At 49.9% G+C, this 12,867-nt stretch overlaps 3 protein-coding genes across 3 annotated transcripts; 2 read left to right on the forward strand and 1 right to left on the reverse strand.

The window, feature by feature from the left end:
* Positions 1-312: 312 nt before the first annotated feature.
* On the forward strand, positions 313-2,726 carry LOC127340129 (uncharacterized). Its single transcript, XM_051365907.1, has 5 exons — positions 313-696; positions 835-987; positions 1,311-2,273; positions 2,378-2,545; positions 2,664-2,726. The coding sequence occupies exons 1-5, from the start codon at positions 313-315 to the stop codon at positions 2,724-2,726; spliced, it is 1,731 nt and encodes a 576-aa protein (XP_051221867.1).
* A 1,290-nt stretch (positions 2,727-4,016) lies between these two features.
* LOC127344830 (NAC domain-containing protein 68) lies at positions 4,017-5,603 on the forward strand. The gene is made up of 3 exons (XM_051371163.2): positions 4,017-4,379; positions 4,519-4,805; positions 4,914-5,603. Exons 1-3 carry the CDS (start codon positions 4,148-4,150, stop codon positions 5,373-5,375), a joined length of 981 nt encoding a protein of 326 aa, XP_051227123.1. The 5' UTR covers positions 4,017-4,147; the 3' UTR covers positions 5,376-5,603.
* Positions 5,604-7,543: 1,940 nt separating this feature from the next.
* Positions 7,544-9,427, reverse strand: LOC127344829 (pentatricopeptide repeat-containing protein At5g15010, mitochondrial). Its single transcript, XM_051371162.2, has one exon. The coding sequence runs from the start codon at positions 9,366-9,368 to the stop codon at positions 7,818-7,820; it is 1,551 nt and encodes a 516-aa protein (XP_051227122.1). The 5' UTR covers positions 9,369-9,427; the 3' UTR covers positions 7,544-7,817.
* Between the last annotated feature and the right edge of the window lie 3,440 nt (positions 9,428-12,867).

Genomic DNA, 12,867 nt, shown 5'->3' on the forward strand with positions numbered 1-12,867 from the left:
GATCGACGACGAAGCCGCTGGTCTCATGTATAAATTTTTTTGAGACACCATTTTTTGGAGAATCTGTACTCCGGTTGTTGTCTTTGCAAGGAATTGTTCACTAAGTAGGGCTGGAAAAGGAGATGGACTAACTTCTCTACCGTGAAGAAATATTCTGGATGCAACGCTCTCGAGTTGCTTGGCTCCGTGAAGGTGACCGCAATACAAAAAAAATTCCACCGTCGTGCATCTTGGAGGAGGAGGAAAAATAATATTCGTAAACTGAAGAGATCAGATGGTTCATGGACCTCAGATTCGAGAGAGATAGAGAATATGGCTACTGAATTCTTCCAGAATCTATATACACGTGAGGAAAATATCAACCCAGACATCATTATTGACATGCTTGAACAATGCGTAAATGAGGAGATGAATGCAAATCTTTATGCCCCGTTCTCTGAGAAGGAAATTACTGATGCACTATTTCAAATTGGCCCTCTCAAGGCGCCAGGACCAGATGGCTTCCCGGCTCATTTTCTTCAGGGAAATTGGGGCTTACTGCGTGACGATGTTGCTAGAGCGGTTCAGAGATTTTTTCTTGATGGTATTATGCCAGATGAGGTGAATGATACTGCTATTGTTCTTATACCGAAAAAGGTTGATCCAGAGGAGCTCAAGGACTTCAGGCCTATAAGCCTCTGTAATGTGATCTTCAAAGTGATTTCCAAATGCCTGGTTAACCGCCTCCGTCCTATTCTTTAGGATATCATTTCCCCGACTCAGAGTGCGTTTATTCCCGGGCGCCTCATAACAGATAATGCTCTTATGGCGTTTGAGTGTATTCGTACTATCCAGACTGGTTCAGCTGCTCGCAGGAATTTTTATGCGTACAAATTGGATATGGCTAAGGCGTATGATCGCGTGGATTGGAGATTTCTTGAAGGGGTTTTAGCGAAGTTGGGCTTTCGTAGTCAGTTGATACAGTGGGTGATGGCGTCTGTCACCACTGTACGCTATTCGATTTGCTTTAACGGACATATGTTGGATCCTTTCACTCCCTCCCGTGGTATTCGCCAAGGTGATCCTCTCTCGCCGTACTTGTTCCTTTTTGTTGCTGATGGTCTTTCTTGCCTTATCAGGAGAGAAATAGCGAACAACGCCCTACATGAGCTCCACATTTGTCGCAGAGCGCCTAGGTATATCTCACTTGTTGTTTGCGGACGACAGCCTCCTTTTCTTTGAAGGTACTGTTGAGCAAGGCCTAGTTACTAAATCTATCCTGGATCGAACTGGTGAGCCTGGGAAAATGTTCTATTATGTATGGTGATCAGTGTTCCCCTGAGGTGCAGACGGTCTTGAAGGGAATTCTGAAATATGAGACAGTTTGTTTTGAGGAAAAATATTTGGGCCTGCTGGTTCCTGATGGGAGAATGTCTAAGGGCAAGTTCAAACCAACAAAAAGAAAATTTTCAAAGAATGCTAGTGACTGGGCTGAAAAATATATATCCTCAAGAGCCAAAGAGATTCTGATTAAATCTGTTCTCCAATCTATATCTACCTACGCCATGGGGGTTTTCGAATTCCCCATGGGTTTAGTGGATGATCTTCACAAGATTATTCGAGATTTCTGGTGGGGCGATGAGGATGACCGCCGCAAAATGCACTGGCTTGCTTGGGACAAAATTACGCGGCCAAAAACTCAAGGTGGTGTTGGTTTCAGAGATTTGAGAGTCCTCAACCAGGCGTTACTTGCTAGGCAAGCCTGGCGTCTTATCCAATTCCCTGATAGTTTATGTGCGCGTCTTCTTAAAGCAAGATATTACCCCTTTGGCGATTTATTGGATACTGCTTTTATTCAAAACCAATCACAAACTTGGCAAGGGATTGTGTACGGTCTTGACCTACTGAAACAAGGCATCATATGGCGTATTGGTTCTGGTTCTAAAGTGGGGATTTTTAGAGATAATTGGCTCCCTAGACCAGGCACCATGAAAGTGGAGGGTAGGAGGAATAACTCCCGGCGGAGATGGGTTTCCGAGCTCATCAACCCAATTACCAGAGCATGGGATGATGTGGCGATCAGGTCCTGCTATTCGCCGACGGATAGTGATGCTATTCTGTCGATCAAACTCCCTGCTAGAGCCTCCGGAGACTTCGTTGCATGGAGTGCTGAGAGTAATGGCATTTTCAGTGTGAGATCAGCTTATCGGATTGGTGTGAACCCTATGATTCAACGCCTCTCCCAAGGTCAATCTAGCTCCGAACCATCTGGTGACCGTTCTATTTGGAAGATGGTCGAATTTTTGCTTGGAAAACAGCGACGGACAGCCTCGCAGTCCTTGCAGGGCTTCACAAGCGCATTAACACCGTGAGTCCAATCTGTTCTATCTGTGGGCAGGCAGTCGAAGACAGTCACCATGCCCTGATTAGATGTACTCTGGCCCGTGCTCTTCGGGACGAAACTAGGAAGCTTTGGCGTCTACCCCCGGAGGAGGATTTTGAGTACAATGGCAAGGAGTGGATCCTGCAACTCTTGCGCAGCATTCCAAAGAGTGACCGGCCTAAGGTCATTTTCTTGCTTTGGCGGGTGTGGCATCACAGGAATAACGTCGTGCATGGGGATGGCAAAGCCTCGATCACAGCATCTGCCTTGTTCATTGTGAACTACCACCGATCTTTCCTAGCGGCCCGTTATACTGCGGACCATCATAGTTCTTAAGATCCGCTGGCTCTCACCAAGTGGATAGCCCCGACAGAAGGATCGCTGAAGGCAAATGTGGATGCTGGGTGGGATGAGCTTTCAAAACAAGCCGAGCTGGGTGTCATCATCCGAGATCACAAGGGCCAAGTTATTCTTACGGAATGGAAACATGTACATCAGTGTGCCAGTGCTGAGGAGGCCGAGCTGCAAGCATGTATAGCTGGGATCAAACGCCTTCTGTCTATTGGTTGTGATCAAGCCATTGTTGAATCTGATTGTCTCCGAGCAGTGCAATCCATATTAAGTTCAGGACAAGAGTTGTCGAGTGGCTGGGCTCTCTATAATGAAGCTCGGGATCTTCTTAGGGTTTTTGGTAGCATATCCATTTGTAAGATAGACCGGGTCAGTAATGGTGCAGCGCATGTGCTGGCACAATTAGGCAAGTCTGGTTTTGATGGTCTCCTTCATGGTGAAGCCCCTCCCTGTGTGTTGGAGCTCATCGCTCAGGATTGTAATTGACTTGGCTTCAGGCCAACAGGTTTCTGACGCACTTTTTTCCTTCCAGTGTACCGAAGGGGGCTTGAAAGTTTTTAATGAGGCGGCATGTTGGTCTTAATATACGGTGGATGTTTCAAAAAAAAAATTATTCTTCTTTCTAAAATTTGGTTGTGTACATCTGTGATGTCTTTTGATATTTTGGAGGCTGTGTGTAATTAGTGTCTCCGCATTATTAATGTACTCTTTTTTGTCAGGAAAAAAAGCATTGGCATTGCGTGGCCTGTAGTGTGAAACGCTGGCCCTTACTTTCTTTCCCTCTCCACGAGGAAAAAAAAAAACCCAAAGCACGGTCGAGAAACTTACATGTGTCCTCCTTTTGCATTTTGCACACGTGACGCAAATGAGCGGCCGAGAGACGAGGGCACAGCATGCATAGACGATCATGCCGGCCCTGTAGACGATGAAGATCACATGCAGGAGAGGGTTGTCACGGCCGACGACCATGGCATCGCTCACGCACGCACGCAGGCGCCACGCCATTCGCCGAGCCGCCGCCCCGCCGAGGTTATAAATTCTAATATGTGCATTTTCCGCCCGGCTGTCGCGCAGCAGCTGCTAAAAAAAATCTCTCTTTTGACCCTTCCGTCCCTTTCGTGGGAGCCGTCGCGGGGGTCAAAGCCTTGTCCACGAGTGAACCTTCGAGGCAGGCGCGGCCGTCCTGATCCGGAGCCCACGAGCGGGTTCGGGGAGACACGCGCGGGCCCACGGTCGGCCCACGTGCCTAGGGCCCGGTATATAGCCGCCTTGGTGGCCAAGGAAGCCAGCACGCCGATTTGATAGCACCGAAAGCCTAGCTAGAAGGCGGTACCAGCTGCGGCAGCCGCCTTTCGAACCAGGACACAGCACGAGGGATTTTCTCTCTGGAAGGTGGTGGTGGACACGAGGCGGGTTTTTTCAGGGAGGAGGAGGATGATGATGGCAACGGTGAAGGCCGAGCCGGCGATGGCGGCGGCGGCGGCGGAGGGCAGCGGGCGGAGGGACGCGGAGGCAGACCTCAACCTGCCGCCGGGGTTCCGGTTCCACCCCACCGACGAGGAGCTCGTCGTGCACTACCTCTGCCGGAAGGTCGCCGGGCAGCCGCAGCCCGTCTCCATCATCGCCGAGGTCGACCTCTACAAGTTCGATCCCTGGGATCTGCCTGGTGCGCCTCCTTCTCGCTCCCAATTCTGATCAACTCCCCTGCTTTTCCTTTCTCTGTTTCGCCTTGGCTCCACCATGTGTTTGCGCGTGGTTCAGACTTTCAGAGCGAATGCGCTAACTTTGCCATGGTGTTCGTGCAGAGAGGGCGCTGTTCGGGAGCAGGGAGTGGTACTTCTTCACGCCGCGGGACCGCAAGTACCCCAACGGCTCGCGCCCCAACCGCTCCGCCGGGACCGGCTACTGGAAGGCCACGGGCGCCGACAAGCCCGTGCCGTCCAGGGACAGCGGCGGCAGGACGGTGGGCATCAAGAAGGCGCTCGTCTTCTACGCCGGGAGGGCGCCCAGGGGGGTCAAGACGGACTGGATCATGCACGAGTACCGCATCGCCGAGGCTGACCGCGCGCCAGGCAAGAAGGGATCACTCAAGGTAATTAACCCCCGCGCCTCCTCCCTCCCTTTCAGTAATTCCCTGCACCATCTACCAATTTCTCTGCATTGATCGATGCTGACTCTCTCTTCCACCTCTTCTACTCAGCTGGATGAGTGGGTGCTGTGCCGCCTCTACAACAAGAAGAACAACTGGGACAAGGTCAAGGTGGAGCAGGACATGCCCGCCGTGGCGGCGCCGCACCACCACAGACAGAACGGGGAGGTCATGAACCCACTGGTGGACACCCAGGCCCTGTCCGACAGCTTCCAGACGCACGATTCCTCAGACATCGACAGCGCCACCGCCCTGCCGCAGTCTCAGCAGCACGGCTTCAGCAGGGACATGGCGTTGCAGGGGCAGGCGAGGGACGGCATGGTGGCCGTCAAGGACGACAACGACTGGCTCGCGGGCATGAACAACGACCTGCAGTCCTGCTACATGAGCCAGTTCGGGCAGATGGCGAACCCGGCGGCCGCGCCTTGGCAGGACGTCGGCAGCGGCGGCTACCTGCAGTCGATGACCTCGCCGCAGACGAGGATGTGGCAGACGGTCATGCCACCCTTCTGATGAGATGGAACAAGAAGACCAGAGACATCCTGTAAATAACAAGAGGGGGCAAGATAGATAATATTTGAACTATAAACAGAGAGAGAAAACATGATTGATTCTGCAAGATGTGGTGGTAGGTCTGTAGTAATGTATTCTTTGGTTTCGATCTTAGGCATTTGGTATCCTGCGAGAAACATATCCTTTTTGTCCTCATTAATCAAACTAAGTTATTCACCCCTTGACCAATCGTAAGTGCATGCTCGGTTATTGCCTAGGAATTGTTTCTCAGTTGGTATTTCGGTTTTTTTTTACACTCTTCATCATCTTTTCAACCAAAAAAGATCTTTGGTGTTACTCGAAATCTTGTGGTACAGTGATTTCAGATATTGACAGAACTGTAAAACGTTCAGTGCATACATGAGCAGACTGCGACTGGACTACCACGCAGCTGTCAGTTAAAGCTGGGATGTGGCCGTGCACTATGTTAGTCTGTGTCATGAGTCATACGAGTTAGCGACGCTTGCAGCCCTACAGCTATAAGATGCCATGAAAATGACAGTGAGCACTAGCATGACAAGTATGGCTCGGATGGCTGTAGGTTCTACAGAGAAAGTAAGTTGTTTTCCCCATAACTGTGTCCACTATCTGTCATCGTCTTAACAACAAAACTTTAAAGCAACTTGCGTCTACTACTCGATATTAATGGAGACTGGGCTACATAGTATACCAGCGTTTAGAATATATCAAGTGACAGCTGACAAAACAAGGCACTTGATATTAGCAGGACTATCCTCTAGGATATTACAGAAAGGTCTTAATAAAGATCGCATGCAAAGATAAGTTCATGACCATATTATCATTGGTTTGGACGAATCCACTGGCTGCGCGGCTTTATTGAAGCCACAGGATAGCAGAGAAAAGAACAGCTAACTGAATAGATATAACTGAAATTCAGGTAAACTCTCACCTCAGAATAAACAGATGCATTCATTACTAACAAGCTGGCGGCAAACCGCCTCATCTTCCATCCAATGTGCTCTTGTATGCACATGCACTAAATTAATGCTATCAGAAAGGTTGCGATTTCAGTATAAGAAAAGGTTGCAATGGCTCAACGGGATGGTGCTTTTTCAAGAAGAAAATTATGACATAGAACTTCACACAGCTGCAGATCTTCCACGGTCATATAGAGGTATATATGAGAATATGCCAGAAGACGCTCTACAAATGGAATCTCTGTAAGCCTGAAACATATGAAATCAAGTATTAAAATGGTGGACACCGATTATACATTGTGAACCAATAATTAAAACATGTAGTCAGTATTACCCGCTTTATCAAAAAAAGTCAAACACAGTACAAGCTACAAAAGATGGAATGCAGCAAGTGATGCCTATCCAAGTTTAAACAGGTTAAACAAAGGTTGCACTTTCTAATTCCAGTCAACAGCCAAGAAATATATTGAAGGTTGCACTTTCAAACACCAAGTTTTTAAACAGAGGTTACACTTTCTAATTCCCGTTGACGCCCAAATGATCTATTGAGAATGTAAATAAACTGGGGAAACATAGTACGTAGTACTATGGTGAGTAGCCAGAATATTATTTGTGCCTAAATATTTTCTCTCCAACTTATCTAGGCTGGCTGCAAACCGCCCCATCTTCGATCCAATGTGCCCTTGGAGCTGGATTATTAGTATGCACATGCACTGAATCAATGCTATCAGAAAGATAGCAATGTTTCAGTGGCAGAAAGAGAACCATATATGATGGTGGTTTGTCAAGAAGAAAATATAACTTCACACAGCTGCAGATCTTGAACAAATATATATGATGGTGGTTTGTCAAGAAGAAAATATAACTTCACATAGCTGCAGATCTTGAATGTTATAGAGGTTATATGTATATGAGAATATGCCAGCAGGCACTGTACAGATGGAATTGCTGTAAGCCTGAAGTACAAGTATTGGAAATATTTTTTATATGGAGATTTGAAACATTTTAAATCAAGTAGTATTAAAATGTTGGACATTGATTAATTATACATTGTCAACGAATAATTAAACATGTAGTCAGTAAATAAAGAATACAACAAGTGATTATGCCTATCCAGGTTTAGCAGGTTAAATAAAGGTTGCACTTTCTATTTCCAGTCAACAGCCAAGCGATCTATTGAGAATGCAAATTAAGGTTCCACTTTCTACTTCCAGTCGACAGCCAAGAAATATATTAAAGGTTGCACTTTCAAACACCAAGATTAAACAGAGGTTGCACTTTCTAATTCCAGTCGACGCCCAAATGATGTTATTGAGAATGTAAATAACTGGGGAAACATAGTACTATGGTGATAGTCAGAATCTTATTTCTGACTAATAATTTCTCTCCAACTTATCTAGCAGTTACTCCACAGAAACCTCTTCTGTGTTTCTTTTCATCGATTAATTTCAAAGGATCTTCATCTTTACCACTCTCTGCGAGTTACTTTGAGAGACACAGAACCACCTCTTGAGCCAGCAGCAGCTGACGCCTTGGCAAGCTCTCGACCTGCAAGCCACGCCTGTATCATTGATTCGGTCTTCTCCTCTGGTGGAAACCCCTTGGCTTTCATTTCGTCGTAATACTTTGCTGCCTCCTCTAGCTTCCCGTTCAAGAACAACCCATGTATCAACACAATGTACGCACTCCGATCAGGGCTCAGCCCGTTCGCAGGCATCGCGTTCCACAGTTTCTCCACGCTGTCATGCTGCTTCCACCGACAGAACTTCCTGATCAACATAATATAAGTGTCTATCTCCGGCTCGCAGTGCATAGTCTTCATCTTATCCAGCAGCTCAAACACCTCATCGGGGCTCGTAGCCACATCAAACAACGCATGGAACGTCCTCACTGACGCCGCTAGCCCCCTTCCGACCATCTCATCGAACATTTCCCGTGCCTCCTTGACCCGGCGAGCCTTGCAGAGAGGCTTGATCAGGGAGTTGTACGTGGCCGTGTCCGGCGCAACCCCTTTCTCCTCCATGCTCTGGACAAGCGCCCTCGCCTCGTCCACGCACTGCCCCTTGGCGAGCTTGTGCACGACCGCGTTGTAAACCTTCCGGTCCGGCACGACGCCAGCTTCTTTCATGCGGTTAAACAGCTTCAACACCGTGTCAAGGCTCCCGGCCTTGGAGAAGCACGAGATCATGCTGCCGTACGACACCACGTCCCGCTCGATACCCCGAGCCTCCATGGCGGTCCAGAACCGCTTGGCCTCCCGCGCGCTGCAGACCGCGCTGCACCACCCGTTGAGCACGATGTTGAAGCTCTTGGTCTGGAACGGGAACTCCTCCTCGCTGGACAGGAGCAGGTGCTCCGCGTCCCTGACGTTCTTGTGCCGGCAGAGGGCGCTCAGCAGGCCCTGGAACTGCGCGACCCCCGGCTCGAAGCCGAACGTCGGGAGGGCGCGGAACGCGGCGATGGCCGCCGCGACGTCGCGCGCGGCGCAGTAGCGGCGGATGAGCAGGAGCACCGCCCGCGGGGACGCGAGGGACCTGCGCCGCATTTCGTCGAGCAGGCCCCGCGCGTCGTCGAAGCGGCGGTGCCGGGCCAGGATGGCGAGCATGGAGTGGCACGCGTGCCGCCCCGGGGAGTAGTCCGGCGCCGCGGACGCCCAGCGGAAGGCCGCGTGCGCGGCGGCCCAGCTGTTGCGGAGGCGGGAGAGCGCGGCCACCACGAGCGTCTCGGAGGGCGCGGCGCCGCACCGCTCCAGGAGGTCCTTGGCGCGCGCGGCGTCGGTGTGGGAGAACTCGGTTGCCGCGACGATGGCGTCCACGCCGCGGGACACGTCGGGCGGGAGGTTCTGCTGGTCCGGGAAGGAGAAGGGGTCATCCTCCCCCTCGCTGTCGCCGCCGCCGCCGTCAGCACCGGGTTCTCTCCATGTGGAGAGACGCGAGGGCCTGGGCGGGTGGAGCGGGCTGGAGAATCCGGGGGATGAGAGGCGCGTGATTGCTCCGGCGAGAGCTCTCCGCAACATGGAGGAGGAGCGAGGAGTGATTTGTGTCAACACAACAATGTGTCAATGTTCACTCGGGGAAAGGGGCGATTTACACAAAAATAAACTATACCACACACTGACCCTCCGACGAAACTATTTCACTCATCTAACCCTTTTGTGTGGCGCCCCTCCACATGCCAATGTGGCGCCCCTTCTGCCGGTGCCACAAACCCATCCGACGTGGCCCGTCGACGCTGAGCTGGTGAGCCGATCCGACGTGGCAGGACGTGTGGCGCCGCTCTCGCCGGCGCCACACTTTGAAAGTGGGCACCACACATCCACTTAAGTTTGGCCGCGCGCGCCCAGCCAGCCCGACCTTTCTTTTTTCTTTCTCCCTCTGTTCTTCTTCTTTCCTCACAGGCGGTCGGCTCTCTCTCTCCCCCACTCTCCCCCCCACCAAATCCACCACCAAATCACCAGATCTGTCCGTGGAGATCGTTCCCAACTCGTTCCTTGAGGTAATCTCCTCCGTTCCCCTTCTTTTCATCCATTGTTTTTGTGTATTTGGTTGAATCTACATGTGAAACCCTAGATGTGGATTTGGTAGATTTGAGGGTGGAGATGCATTTGGTTGGATGTTAGGGTTGTTGAAGTAGGAGAAATGGTAGTGTGCTAGTTTGTATGGGTAGATTATGTTGATTATGCTAACTAATGAAGACATGTGTGTATGTGTTGTTCCCATTATGCTAGGGGGATGGAAAGAATTGTTCATGTTCATCATGTGGACAAGGATGCTTTCTTGAAGGGAAACATAGAGCCGGACCCGGAAGAGGTTGACTTGGTGTTTGACCTTAGCCCTAGCTTTGCGGAGGTGGTAGCACAAGTGAGGGTTGAGTTGAATTGGAATGAGCCAAATGATGGTGTTGAGCTAGAGGGAAGGCATAATGTGGGGTTTGGAATGCACACCCGTTGGAAGACAATGCGTATCAACTCCGAGCAACGTTGGTCCGTTTACAAGGAGACGGTGGCCGGATCACAAGATAAGGCTTTGGAGTTGTTTGCAACCAAGACGGTTGATGCTCGTATCGAGCTTGACCTTAACCGGCCATCCTCCCCCGTTCGAGAGAGGAGTCCACCACCCATGAGCCAAGAAGAAGCCACCCAATCTCCCATTGTCCAATCTCCCATTGCCCAACAACCTCCGTTGGATAATGAGTATGACGAGCATGACGATGGTGATGATGGTTTCGAGATGAATGGCAACAATATCGGTGATTTGGATAAATATTGGACGCAAGAGGAGATGGACCACTCCATTCCTTATTCCCGATGCTATGCGTCGGACTCGGATGATGATGGACCAGAAGAGGAGGTTGACGAGGATGGCTTGACGGCTAAGGAAGCCGAAAGAGCCGAGATCTTCAAGAAGGTAACCGGACGGGATATCCGGGTACCATTGTTCCGTGATGTTAGTCTTGCGGATGGAGCCGTGGTTGATGGTGGAAAAAGTTTACTTCTTGGAGCTAGGCCAATATCCAAGAGAGATGTGGATGCTACGACGGCTATGATCTCTAAAGGGCTCACGTTTGATACCTTCTTGGAATTGAAGATATGGTTGAAGGAGTTCTCCATTAAGCATCATCGCCCTTACATTGTTGTTCACTCGGACTTGAAGAAGCGGTACACGCTAAAATGTGTGGATAAAAGGTGCCCATGGGTTGTCCGTGCAAGACCTTTCAAAAAAGGGCCCTCTTGGCACATAACAAGTTGTGTAGCCACTCACATGTGCCGGGGGCCGAAGCTTGATGGCAAGGATGCGCAGTCGGACCACCGTCAACTCACATCCGAGTTCATTGCATACAAGCTCTCGGCGGAGATATCATCACTTCCTATCATGAGCATTAAGTCCGTGCAAGATACGGTCAAATCTCGGTTTGCCTACGACGTCAAGTACGGGAAGGCATGGAAGGCCAAACAAGCCGCATTTAAGATGTTGTACGGTGATTGGGAGGAAGCATACAACCGAGTCCCTAGGTTGTTGTTAGCGATGGCCGCAACTAACCCGGGCATGGTGCATGTGGTGGAGCCTTCCGCAACCAAAATGACATTGCATGATGGTAAAAAAGTGAGGGTATTTCACCGTGCATTTTGGTCATTCGAGCAATGCACGAGGGCATTCGAGCAATGCACGAGGGCATTCGAACATTGTAGGCCCGTCATAGCCATGGATGGTACCTTCTTGACCGGGCAGTACAAGGGCACACTATTGGTGGCAATAGCAAATGATGCGAGCAACCGTTTAGTACCACTGGCTTTTGCATTGGTAGAGATTGAGAACAATGATAACTGGGAATGGTTTTTCCACATATTGAGGACGAGGGTCATACCACCCTCAAAGGAAGTGTGTGTCATCTCCGATCGTCATCAAGGAATTCTCAATGCGGTGGAGCTTGTAATCCCCGGGCATGCTCCCTTGCATCACCGATGGTGCATGAGGCATTTTTGTGCAAACTTCTACCGGGCATGCAAGAGCAAAGAGTTGTCTGACCTTCTTCAAGATTGTTGCCTCGCTTATTCGGAGCGCCGCTTCGCAAACCTATACAACGGCTTGCTGAAGCACAAAGACCTCAACGCGGGTGGTCAAGAGTTTCTTCATAGACACCTCATATTTAACTCAAAGTGGGCGAGAGCTTATGATGAGGATGGGAGGAGATATGGCCAAATGACAAGCAACATGGCCGAGTGCTTCAACAATGTGTTGAAGGGTGTCCGTGCATTGCCCGTGACGGCAATCATTCAATACACATTCGAGAAGTTGAATGTCTACTTCCAGAACTACACCGATGAAACGGAGAAGGAAATTGCTATGAATTGCGAGTTCCCAACGAAGGTTCAAGAGCTCATGGATTTTCAGTCGAGGAAGGCCGACTCCCAAACGGCTACATGTTATGACAATGTTGACTGGGTTTACCAAGTGAATGAGCCGGGAGGCACCACACAAGGTGGTGTCCAACACGGAGGCCGGGCTTTCCGTGTGTCCCTAAAGACATATGAATGCACATGTAGGAGGCCCTCTTTGCTTCATTTGGCTTGCTCCCACTTGCTAACAGCGGCACGCACTAGACGTGTCGACTACAATAACCCGCTCACCGTTCGGGAGTCAGAGTTCTCAATTGAAGCCACAAAGAGGATATGGGCTCCAAGGTTTTCTCCTTACTTGGATCAATCACAATGGCCGGAGTATCATGGTGTGCAAGTTTGGCCAGATCCGGAAAGGAAGGTTGTGAAACGTGGAAGAAGAAAGACAAAGAGGTATCACAGAGATATGGATAGATGGGGTCATTCGGGAAACAGGTTATTCCAAGAAGCTCGCGAGCCAACTAATTGTGGATCGTGCAATAGTAAGGGCCACAATAAAAGGAAGTGCACATCTGGCAAAAAATCAAAGGGCAATGATGCTAGCACAAGTCAAGCATCAAGTAGCCAACAAGCTTCAAATCAACCTCGAAGCCAACAAACCCCAAGCCAACAAACCCCA

Source organism: Lolium perenne, chromosome 3, assembly GCF_019359855.2.
Source record: "Lolium perenne isolate Kyuss_39 chromosome 3, Kyuss_2.0, whole genome shotgun sequence".
NCBI lineage: Eukaryota > Viridiplantae > Streptophyta > Magnoliopsida > Poales > Poaceae > Lolium > Lolium perenne.

Bases quoted from the DNA above. Each gene is read 5' to 3' on its own strand.
- LOC127340129 (XM_051365907.1), top strand. From the start codon at position 313: ATGGCTACTGAATTCTTCCAGAATCTATATACACGTGAGGAAAATATC. The intron at 697-834 runs GTGATTTCCAAA...CGTACTATCCAG, and splicing joins TCTGTAATGTGATCTTCAAA to ACTGGTTCAGCTGCTCGCAG. The intron at 2,546-2,663 runs GTCATTTTCTTG...GATCTTTCCTAG, and splicing joins CAAAGAGTGACCGGCCTAAG to CGGCCCGTTATACTGCGGAC.
- LOC127344830 (XM_051371163.2), top strand. From the start codon at position 4,148: ATGATGATGGCAACGGTGAAGGCCGAGCCGGCGATGGCGGCGGCGGCG. The intron at 4,380-4,518 runs GTGCGCCTCCTT...GTGTTCGTGCAG, and splicing joins CGATCCCTGGGATCTGCCTG to AGAGGGCGCTGTTCGGGAGC. The intron at 4,806-4,913 runs GTAATTAACCCC...TCTTCTACTCAG, and splicing joins GCAAGAAGGGATCACTCAAG to CTGGATGAGTGGGTGCTGTG.
- LOC127344829 (XM_051371162.2), bottom strand. From the start codon at position 9,368: ATGTTGCGGAGAGCTCTCGCCGGAGCAATCACGCGCCTCTCATCCCCC.